Source organism: Pseudoliparis swirei, chromosome 11, assembly GCF_029220125.1.
Source record: "Pseudoliparis swirei isolate HS2019 ecotype Mariana Trench chromosome 11, NWPU_hadal_v1, whole genome shotgun sequence".
Taxonomy (NCBI): Eukaryota; Metazoa; Chordata; class Actinopteri; order Perciformes; family Liparidae; genus Pseudoliparis; species Pseudoliparis swirei.
Genome location: NC_079398.1, coordinates 16,768,251 through 16,779,438, shown reverse-complemented (window position 1 = coordinate 16,779,438; position 11,188 = coordinate 16,768,251). Strand labels below are relative to the sequence as shown.

General features: G+C 40.4%; 2 protein-coding genes across 4 annotated transcripts; one reads left to right on the top strand and one right to left on the bottom strand.

Annotated features, from left to right (window-relative positions):
• Positions 1–397: 397 nt before the first annotated feature.
• dtd2 (D-aminoacyl-tRNA deacylase 2) lies at positions 398–3,511 on the bottom strand. Of its 2 annotated transcripts, none has more exons than XM_056426502.1 (4): positions 3,426–3,511; positions 2,425–2,547; positions 1,776–1,845; positions 398–1,429 (listed from the first exon to the last, which is right to left on the bottom strand). In XM_056426502.1, exons 2-4 carry the CDS (start codon positions 2,533–2,535, stop codon positions 1,101–1,103), a joined length of 510 nt encoding a protein of 169 aa, XP_056282477.1. In that variant the 5' UTR covers positions 2,536–2,547; positions 3,426–3,511; the 3' UTR covers positions 398–1,100. The 2 variants fall into 2 exon arrangements, with proteins under 2 accessions (XP_056282477.1, XP_056282476.1); XM_056426501.1 differs by lacking the exon at positions 3,426–3,511 and adding an exon at positions 2,633–2,836.
• A 170-nt stretch (positions 3,512–3,681) lies between these two features.
• nubpl (nucleotide binding protein-like) lies at positions 3,682–7,478 on the top strand. 2 transcript variants are annotated; one of them, XM_056426496.1, is made up of 11 exons: positions 3,682–3,844; positions 4,630–4,774; positions 4,882–4,916; positions 5,012–5,102; positions 5,218–5,257; positions 5,522–5,612; positions 5,725–5,818; positions 5,946–6,031; positions 6,171–6,291; positions 6,595–6,677; positions 7,192–7,478. In XM_056426496.1, the coding sequence occupies exons 1-11, from the start codon at positions 3,716–3,718 to the stop codon at positions 7,252–7,254; spliced, it is 978 nt and encodes a 325-aa protein (XP_056282471.1). In that variant the 5' UTR covers positions 3,682–3,715; the 3' UTR covers positions 7,255–7,478. The 2 variants fall into 2 exon arrangements, with proteins under 2 accessions (XP_056282471.1, XP_056282472.1); XM_056426497.1 differs by having other exon boundaries at positions 3,755–3,844; positions 4,547–4,774.
• The last annotated feature ends 3,710 nt before the right edge of the window (positions 7,479–11,188 follow it).

Genomic DNA, 11,188 nt, shown 5'->3' with positions numbered 1-11,188 from the left:
TTTTTTACAATCTATGAATTAATTTTAATGTTTAATACTATTTTAATGTTTAATACTATTTTAAATATTTGTCTTGGTGATCAATAAAAAGCTGTTGGTGATCAATAAAACGTTTATTGTATCTTAATTTGAGCATTTTGAAAGTGTTCGTCATCTTACAACACCAACAATACAAATCAAATTAAATATTTAAAACATCGAATTGTCGGTATCTGAAAGGTTCTGCCACTCGGTTAAATTATTGATTTTATAAAGATAAATGTATCACATCAATCATAATTTGTCTGTTTATTGTTCATGTTTTAAATCATGTATCAGTTTGAAGGTAAAAAAAGAGCTTATTATCTAAAGACAGTGTAGCACTCAGTCACACAGACAACAGATAACGAATCCCGAATAAATGTTTATATTATATATTTATGTATTTCCTGACATTCGTACTTTTATTTTGTTGTCGAAACGAGTAACCGGAAGTAGCATTGCTCGCGCTTACTGCTGCCTTTACAGATAAACGGGTTTGACGCAGGTTGTAAAAGCTGCTGTCACCCAAGTTTACTGAATGCTGCTTATTTCCGGTCCCTGAAACGCAACCGAGCGCCCCTGCTGGCCCGGAGGTCACATGACACCCTGGATCACAAACAACTAGTACTCAGACGCTTTACTTAAGTAAAAGAAGCAAAATACTCTCTGACAACAACAAAGAATATACATAAATAAATAAATATATAATATCATTATTATTATTATTTCTGTTGTGCATTGGGGGCCATTGCCATGTTTAAACCTTCTGTAAATCTCTCTTGCTCCTCCACTAAGGTTAAGAGATGACACTTTGCATTTAGCAGGTGGTGTTTTTATGAGCTACAGTTCTTCTACATTTTTGAAGACTCCAAATCTTCTGTAATTTCAGTTTTAATGTTGTCATGCACATTTGAGACTTCTGTATTCTATTTACTGAAAAAAACAAAAAACAACTGTGACATATTTCAATGTTTTTTTCATCACCAATGTATGAATCAGATCAAAAACATGAAGTCTTCGGGGCCGTATCGGGCCTTGTTGGTAGACGTGTTGACCTCCCGGCTGACCCCCAGCTGTCCTCAAAAGTCCATGAGGTGCGTGTAGGGCCCGTTGGTGTTGAGCTTCAGCACCTGTCTGTTCCCGTACGTCCCGTGTTTCACCGTCACTTGGCCCGTCGCCGCTGCCGCCACCGCCAGCGCCAGCTGCTCCTCGCACAGGGACACGAAGGTGCCGTAGAGCCGCTGTCCGGCCTCCTTGCCAATGTTGTCGTGGTACTGCACTGCTCGGCCTTTGGCCTTCCCGCCCAGTGTGGCCTGGGGGACGATCAGCAGGCTGCCGGGCAGCTCCGACACCGACACCATCTTCCCCGAGTCGGATTCGCACAGCCGCAGGTTTAACAGTGCGGACACTGGAGTGGAGGAACAATACACATGGCGAGGGACAGAACAACACATCACAGATATAATGAGTCAGGGAATCACAGGGAGAAACAATGATGTGCAGAATTAAATTAATGTGCGGTTGCCAGTATGAGTTAATTATCCAGTAAAAATACTGTAAAAAGTCCAATATGTACCTCTGAGGGCTAAAAAAGTGTGAGAAATACATCAAAAGAAATGTAAAATATGTTGTTTTTCATTTAAAACATTTTTTTTTCAATTGTTCAACTTGCAGATATAATTATTTTAAAAAGCGGTGCATTATGTGATAAACTGAGCTGGTTTATGTTTAATAAGTGGAATGAAGCCACTGACCCATCTTGGGCAGCATGTCCTCCGAGGCTCCTTTGAAGAAGCAGATATAGATCACCATTCCTCTGTGGATCTGAGGACCGATCAGGAGCCAGCGTTCACGATCAAATACCGGAGAGTCATCTTCACAGAGGACCAATGAGGAGCCAGCGTTCACTCACGAGTCACAAAATACCGTAGTTATCATAGTTTTTATGTACATGTTTATTGTTTTTATTATTTGTTATTGTTTTTAGTTTATGATTATAGTTTTTATCATTTGTTAATATTTTTATTTTTATTAAGCGACTTTGTGCACCTAGAAAAGCGCTATAGAAGTCTGAATCATTATTATTATTATTATTTCAATGTTTTTTTTGTTATTTTAACTTATATGTTTATTGTTTTTATTATTTGTATTGTTTTATTCTATGTCTGTTTATTATTTGTATTATTTGTTATTGTTTTATGTTATCTGTACGTTTATTGTTTTGCACCTTTCACCTCGTCAAATTACTTATATGTGCAACGTACTTGCGCAATCATCGATTCTGATTAAGAATATTATAATAATATAATAATAAACATTTTCTTCATGTATTTTGCCATTTTTCTTCCAAGTTAGTTTTCTTTGACTTTTGATGTCACGCGTTTCATAACAAAATGTTCTTACCTGGACATACTGAGCCTCCGAGAGCTCCTCCGGTGGCTTCACCTGCAGCGTCGCCTGCAGACACTGCTGAAGTACCGCCCGCGCCGCCGGAACACCGCCTCTCTCTGCCATCACTACTCAGTTCTGTAAAACAAGCGTCCCCTTTAGACTCTGCGATGCACCACGAGGACGTTAACAGAAAACCATTCACTCAGAAAAAGACAGAAACCTTCGAGATCCCGAAGAGAAAACTCACGCGACACACTTCCGTCTAGACGTCAACTGAATGAGGCTCAAAGCGGCTCAAAGCTGCGCATTTTTTTTACTTTTCCCCCCTCTCTCTTTCTCTTTCCCCATCAGCTTTTGTTCATGTGATAATATGGAGGGGGGGAAGTGAAATGACAGCACGCAAAAAAATAGAAAATATCAACAGTTAAAGTAAATAAATATCGTATTATTGTGAGATAAATGTTTTTTTGTACATACAAGTAAGAAAAAGAGCAAAAGAACACTATCAAGAGCAACACACACACACACACACACACATATATATATATATATATATATATATATATATACACACACAAGATCATTCAAATAGATGACAGTTTGAGAGTATGCATTGTGTGCACGTGTGTTTGGAAGTATGAATATTAAATATCCAGTAACAATTCTGCAGTTATGCATGTGGTGGAAGAAGCATTCAGATCTTTGGGGAAAGTACTAATATTACAAATGCTCAACTAAAAGTAAAAGTGCTGCATATAAAACCTAACTTTAGTAAAGTTATGTAAGTATTATCAGCAACATCTACTTAAAGTATTGATAGTGGATAGTTGACACGTGGTTTTCACAGATGAACTGCCAGCTGAAAAGTAACTAAAGCTGTCAGATTAATGTAGACGAGTAAAAAGTACAATATGTACCTCTTAGATGTATCACAGTAAAAAGTACAACATTGACCAAGCAGTATGAAATGGAAATACTCAAGTATTATACAAGTATCTTGAATGTGTACTTACATACAGTTATTAGATAACTGTGATGATCTAATTAAGATCCAGATCATATTCAAATTGGTTTGAATATTATGTTCTATTGTTGATTCCCAAACAGATTAATTGATCCACAATGCATGTATTACTAAATATAAAGAAATAAGTATATGTCCTTTAATAACAGTAACAATAAACTTATTTACTAGACTTAGACAAATAAATAGGTATTTTTAGAGCGTTAAAAGACACGCATGCGCACTTTGCGCAAGGTTGACGCGCACCAAGCTAGCTGAGGAGCATCTAAACAGCTAAACATGGCTCAGTTCTCATACAGCAGAATGTCTCATTTACTGAGACTATACGGTCATAAGGTTCAGGTTTCACGAACAGGGACAGAAATAAAACCGGGACCTGCGTGTTGTGTGCAGCTCGCGCGCTGCCAGGTGAGATATACGTCTGTTTCTGTGAGCTTCAGGTTACAGCTAGCTAACAGCTTCATTGCTAACGTAAAGCTCAACAGAACACAAGAAGAATAACACCGGAAGTGCTCAAAATAAAAGCGATAACGGTGATTTTTATTTCCATGGGGTTAACCAAATTATTCAAATACATTAGCAAAACATAATTATAAAAATAATAAATGGTAAATTGTTATTTTTCACGCAAATAATGTTGTAGAGATGTACTTTCGAATCCTAAAGATTTAATTTTGAATGACAAAACCGGAAGTGCTTACTTAAATTCGACCGATTCTACTTATGGGCTCAACGACTACTGTTAATGACCAATAACTTGTGTTATAAATATGTCTAACCTGGTGTTATTGAGCTATTACTTTTTATTTTCTAATACAAACACGTCAACAACAGAATCAGCAGTACAATAAACAAAACAAAACATATATAAACTAAATTAATCATTTAAATATGTTTCATGAATCAATTATAAGCCATTAATAAATCAAAGGATTTCTCACGTTCTAATAATCCATGAAACCTGCAGTTATAAACACAGATTTCCATGAAGTCTGTAGAAGTAAATGTTTATAAATTGGTAATATATTTTTGCTCAGATGCTGATCCTGTAAACTCCACAGAGCGTTTTCAGTGTCGTTAAGTCCTAACTTTTGTCTTTCCGAAAATAAGACGGAAATCCTAAATCTTCAAGGAGCAACGGACAAACCGAGGACGTCGTCTTCCCGGCGTGTCTGTTGTGCTTTCTTCTCCAGCGGTCGGTGGACAGCAAGGCGCTCCAGGAGAGGCAGAGGCAGCAGATGGCCAGAGGCCTCCCCAGACCGAAGCCCATCGCCGGGGTCAAGCAGGTCATCGTCGTGGCGTCGGGGAAAGGGGGCGTCGGCAAGTCCACCACCGCAGGTAGAGCCGCACGGACGACACCTCTCGTGTCGGAAATCACACGTTTGATGCTCGACGCACAAATAAAACTTAAATACTTTAACGTTTTTTTCCCCCTGTCTCCACAGTGAATTTAGCTCTCGGAATACTGGCCAACGATCCGGTGAGGAAGAATTACTTCTTAATTATTATATTATTTTTTTAAACTAATTTATGTCTGACTCACGGTGAGGCTGCTGACCTGTTTCCGTCTCTCAGCTCAAGTCGGTCGGCCTGCTGGACGCCGACGTTTACGGCCCGTCGATCCCCAAACTGATGAACCTGAAGGGAAACCCGGAGCTCAGCGATAGTGCGGCCATTGTTCCTCTTCCCCCGTGTCACCTTGATGTCACCTTGATGTCACCTTGATGTCACCTCACAGGTGTCCTGGTTATATCTGATTATGACTTTCACCTTTCTTCCAGACAACCTGATGATCCCCCTGGTGAACTACGGGGTTCCTTGGTGAGTCCCCGCGGGGCATCCTCTCCTCTTGCTTCCTTCAGTCCTCACCTGTCCTCTTGTCTCCTTCAGCCCTCACCTGTCCTCTTGTCTACTTCACCTGTCCTCTTGTCTCCTTCAGCCCTCACCTGTCCTCTTGTCTCCTTCAGCCCTCACCTGTCCTCTTGTCTCCTTCAGCCCTCACCTGTCTCCGTCAGCCCTCACCTGTCCTCTTGTCTCCTTCACCTGTCCCCTGACTCCCTCTTCTTACCCCCCCCCCCCTCCCAGCATGTCGATGGGCTTCCTGGTGGACGACGTGGCTCCCATCGTGTGGAGGGGGCTGATGGTGATGTCGGCGGTGGAGCGACTGCTCAGACAGGTGGGGGTGACTACGACATCGTCAGAAAGGTGGGGGTGACGACGACATGGTCACCTGGCTGAGTGGCTGTAACAGACTGGAGGTGTGTGTGTGTGTGTGTGTGTGTGTGTAGGTGGACTGGGGCTCTCTGGACTACCTGGTGGTCGACATGCCTCCTGGGACGGGAGACGTCCAGCTGTCTGTCACCCAGAACGTCCCAGTAGCAGGTCAGTGTTAAATAATAATAATAATAATAATAATAATAATAATAATAAATAAATAATGAGAAAAATACAAGTAAAGTGTTTTGACAGTAAAAATAAAATAAAAAGCCATCAAATCTTCTTCGTGAAGGCGCCGTCATCGTGTCGACGCCACAGGACATCGCCCTGCTGGACGCCCGGCGAGGAGCCGAGATGTTCAAGAAGGTCAACGTGCCGGTAACCAGCGCGCCCGCGCGTGTGTGTGTGTGTCTCTCTGTCTGTGTGTGTGTGTGTGTGTGTGTGTCTCTGTCTGTGTGTGTGCGTGTGTGTGTGTGTAACAGGAGGCTCACCGTGTTGCGTTCAATGACCCCTGCAGGTTCTCGGTCTGGTGCAGAACATGAGCGTCTTCCAGTGTCCGCGCTGCAACCACCGGACTCACATCTTCGGCTCCGACGGTGCCCGGCAACTGGCGGCCGCCATGACGGTTGAGTTCCTGGGTAAGCGGTCGCCATGGTCACCACGAGAGGGACTTCCTGTTGACGTTGTTAGTTATTATTAGAGATGCACAGAGAACAACGAGGCTGCTTTGTATTCACGCTTTTGTCTGTCAACAGATAACAAAGTTAATTATGTTGCACATATTTTATTATTTAAAAACCTTATTTATTGTTCACAGATCATTCTGACTTCTTTATACATTTCATGCATTTATATAATTTTTTTAAAGAGAAAAATGAAATAAAAATCACACTTTCATTGTTTTTCCTCTTGTTGATGGACCTCCATGTTTCTGCCTCCAGGCGACGTTCCTCTCCATCTGAGCATCAGAGAAACGTCGGACAGAGGACAGCCGGTGGTCGTCTCCTTCCCCGACAGCCCCGAGGTGACACTGCAGTATTATATTATATTATATTATATATATTACTATTATATGACATTATAATGAAGCTTCCTTCGTTAACAGCTGAATGCTGGGCAGCTTCATTTATTTGCATGCGTGATTAATCCTGATTTGTGGATTTAGGTTCCAGCTCTGATTGTTTCTTAACATTTAGACAGATAGTTAATTGTTTTAATCCCGCAAGCAGAGAAAGAAATATTAAATATAAATAATGCACAATATATACAGAAAATACAATGATTCCAGAGCATCTTTAACTCCAAAAGTCAACATTAATGGCAAAAAAATTTTTTACTTAACATTTCCGAAAAGCACAAAATGTTTTTTTTAAATGAAATAGTAATGCAATATTTTTATTTTATAGAATAACAGTTTCTTTTTTTCGGATGATGATGTCATGTGAGGACCGACGTTTGAAGGAAAAAAAACACATTCCTGTCCACTTGCATTTCACAGTACTCTGTGGTGTGTGTGTGTGTGTGTGTGTCCTCTCTAGGCGGAGGCGTACAGGAAGGTGGCGTCGGCTGTGGTCCGGCGACTGGAGGAAGTCAACACTTGATTGGCTCATGGAGACTCGTGTCATGTGACACACAGAACGAACAAACATGTGACACGTTTATGTCGAGACACATGCACACACACACACACAGACCTTTTTGCTGTTGTAACGACGACAGAGCATGTGTATGTGTTGGTTCTGTAGTTGTGATGCATGTGATGCTGTTATCTGTGATGATGTTCAATGAACCAATAAAACCTGCTCAGGATTTTCAGAAATTCAAATTTTTGTCAGAGATAACTTAAATTATATGTAATCTTCATCTTGCAGAATTCCAATGCAAAGCAAGATTGTTTATACTGCAAACAAAGCAGATTTAAAGTGTTTATATATATATATATATCATAATATGACAACATATTAATTAATAAATACAGTTTAATGGCTCTAAAAGTGTATGAATAATAGTATTACATATTATATACACACTGTAAGAGCCAAATGTTGTATAGGTGCATGTATGTTTTATGTTTACACTGGGTGGCGCTGTTGCTGGTATGTTGTGCGCCTTTATTAATCACCAGGTAATTGGCGACGGGAGGTGTTTTGACCCCGGAACGGGAAAAAGGTTTTGACCGTATCACGGTGAGCTGGTAAGCTGTTTTGTACCAGACTTCACACAATTAAAAACCTATGAATAACATTCAGAGTGTCGGAGGCAAGTTGTCTGAAACAAACAGCAAGCAGCAGAACCACAGAGCGCGTCAATCAGCTAGCCGGAGGAACCAAAATGCCTCAGGGCTCCTTTAACACACAATAAAATAAAAGGAAATGCAGAACGTTAAGAAAACCGGATAATTTGTCTAAATCCGGACACAAATTGGGTTTTAATCCCTAACACATCTGCAGTATTATATAAACCTTTTTGTGCTGCTTTAATATTTTAGAAATATTAAGACATCAAGTCGCCTGTGATTCGTCTCTCTAAAAAACCTTCTTAGTTTTGTGTGACGGGAGTAAAATCAGACCGATGTGTAAATAACCTAAATGACTCTTTAACGTTGGAGTGCAGTTCCACAGACAGCCAGCAGAGGGAGCGCGTTGCATGTTGAATCATTAAGTCATCAAAACATGAAATACCTCTTTTCATTCATCTGAATAAAAGTCACACCAATGTTATGTTTCAGTGTTGTTATTTATTTATTTATAAAGATTTGTATTGACAAAAAGATAAGTTACAAACAAAACTAGAAGAAAAAACACAGACTGAACAGATACAAGTTATGCAACACGTCAGTCACCTTCACACACTTTCATACACAGGAAGCAAATATCAAGCCAGGGGACTCCTCTGGTTGTATAGAAGTATATTCTTCTTCTTCATGAATCCCAGATGAGAAAACTTTCAAGAATGCCAAATCGGTCCCAAAACGGCCAAATGTCAACAGGAGTCACATAGCGCCCTCTGCCGGCAACAGGAAGTCAGCATCCGGTGAAAAGTTTTCAGTTGATAGAGAGCAACTTAATGTTGCTCGTTATCTAGCGCTACACACTGGAGACAGGAAGTGGTTTGCAAAGGAGCATCATTCCAGCGTCAAGAGCCAGTAACCCGACATGCTCAGAGGTCAGAGGTCAGAGGCCGATCGATGCTGCTTGCAGCTTTCATTATAACTCAGTCCGTCGGCACAGTGTCGGCCTCCACAGTGCCGTGAATTATAAAGTAAATCCATTTTAATTTAATTTATTAAATCATTAATATATTTACCCCCAGGAGGAAAACTAAACTCCTGAACACAAAACAGCAGCTTCAACTCTTTATTTCTTAAATGCTTCTCACGCATAAGAAGCCTCTCGGCCGTGGTGAGCGGGGCTTAAAAACAGCAACTTTACGGATTTAAGACTTTTCCTTTCATTTGTGGTTCCTCGTGAGGAAAAAGATTGTTTCACACTGACGTCTCACAACAAGTCTCCCCGAGCGGCTCCGCCCAAGTTCACATGGACCGAGCTGCTTGTGTCTGGATAAACAGCAGCAGCTGGTTGTAATTGTGCTGTGTCAGAGTGTGTTCGTGTGTGTGTGTGTGTGTCCTCTCATTATAGCTGCACCCCCACGCTCCTCATTTCTCTTCTTCTTCTCGTGGAGAAAAACCTTTCTCCTCCCCCCACTCTCATTTTCTCCTCTTGTCTCGTCTCCTCTTGCTTCATGTAACCACAAAGCAGACGCTTCACACACACACACACACACACACACCCTCACACACACACACACACACACATGCAGCGTGCACCAATAACAATATTTGCTTGTGCAAGTCGACGCTGTGTAGGATATAAGCAAATTATTATTATTTTACTGGTAATTCTGTGAGTTGGGTTTGTTATATCTTTACTTTTATATGTTATCAAACTAACTACTAAACATGTAAATGGAAACATTTACTGGACAATCTTAAATTCCTCTGGTTCTGAAGACCACCAGGGGGCGACTCCTCTGGTTGTATAGAAGTCTATGCTTCATGTTTTAACACTGCATTCTCTCTCCTGACCACCTGGCGGCGACTGGGAGATGAAACTATGCCCACTTAGGCTTGCATTGTACGCCTTTTACTAACCTTGCCACTCATTACTTGAATTTGTGAAGTTGCACATTGATTGACAGAATTAACAGGAGTGAAATTGGACATGTAAGCCCCTCCCCCTTTAATTTCCCACGATGCACTGCGCTCCACTGGCTTGAAACGGACTAAAGACGGAGGCCAACATCCTGTTCACCTCGCCTGTCGAAAGATGGAGCCTCCCTTTGGTCTCGTTAAAGGTGTGTGTGTGTGAGTGTGTGTGTGTGTGTGGGGGGGGGGGGTTAGGGTTAGGGTTATCTCATAAAATTTTAATATTTCCTCAGACCAAGTAAAAAAAAAGATTTATAACAGCTGAGTGTTTGTCAAGGCTCAGGAAACCCTTGCAGGTGTTTCGAGTTAATTAGACAATTCAAGTGATTTGTTTAATACCCTACTAGTATACTTGTTCATGATATTCTAATATTTAGAGATAGGATATTTGAGTTTTCTTAAGCTGTAAGCCATAATCAGCAATATTAAAAGAATAAAAGGCTTGCAATATTTCAGTTGATTTGTAATGAATCCAGAATGCATGACATTTTTGTTTTTTTAATTGCATTACAGAAAATAAAGAACTTCATCACAATATTCTAATTTTCTGAGACAGTCCTGTATATATATATATATGTATATATATATCTTTACGTTACTCCTCATTTCTTTGCGTTGCAACGAGTCGTTTTCTGCTTGTTTTTAATACGGTCTCATCACAATAAATATTTCTCTTCACAGGAAACTTCGTTAAGTTCTGGGATATATCGTAAAATACTTAATTACGTTTTGGAAAATATCGTACTACTTATCTATTCCATTATCTAATCTATTTCTTAGGTTTAGAAATAGATTGTAAGATACTTCGTTAGGTTCAGGAATAGATCGTAAAAACTACTTTTTTAGGTTCAGGAATAGATCGTAAAATACTTAGTTAGGTTTAAGTAAGATTGTAAGATACTTCGATAAGTTCAGAAAAAGATCGTAAAATACTTTGTTAGTGAGGTTTGGGAAAAGATCGTGTTTTGGGGTAACAATAACCACACACAAGATGTTGTGATGAAAGATCGCTGTTTGTTGGAAGGAAAAAACACGCGACATTCACCCAGGTGACCACTGTTCGGATCGCGCGTGAAACGTAAACATTGACTTGTTTTCATGTTCAACATCAACAGTCATCGTTACTGCGTTTTTTTAAAGTGTGACCAGAAATCCAGGAGAATGGTGTGTGTGTGTGTGTGTGTGTGTGTGAGAGCAGAGATGCATCAGTGTGTCTTTGTCTGTGAAGATGAAAGGGATGCAGACTGGCCTCAGGCTGCAATTAAAAAACGTCTGAGGTTGCTATGGCGATGTAGGTGAAGTGAAGTACTTTATGAAATATTACTGACGGA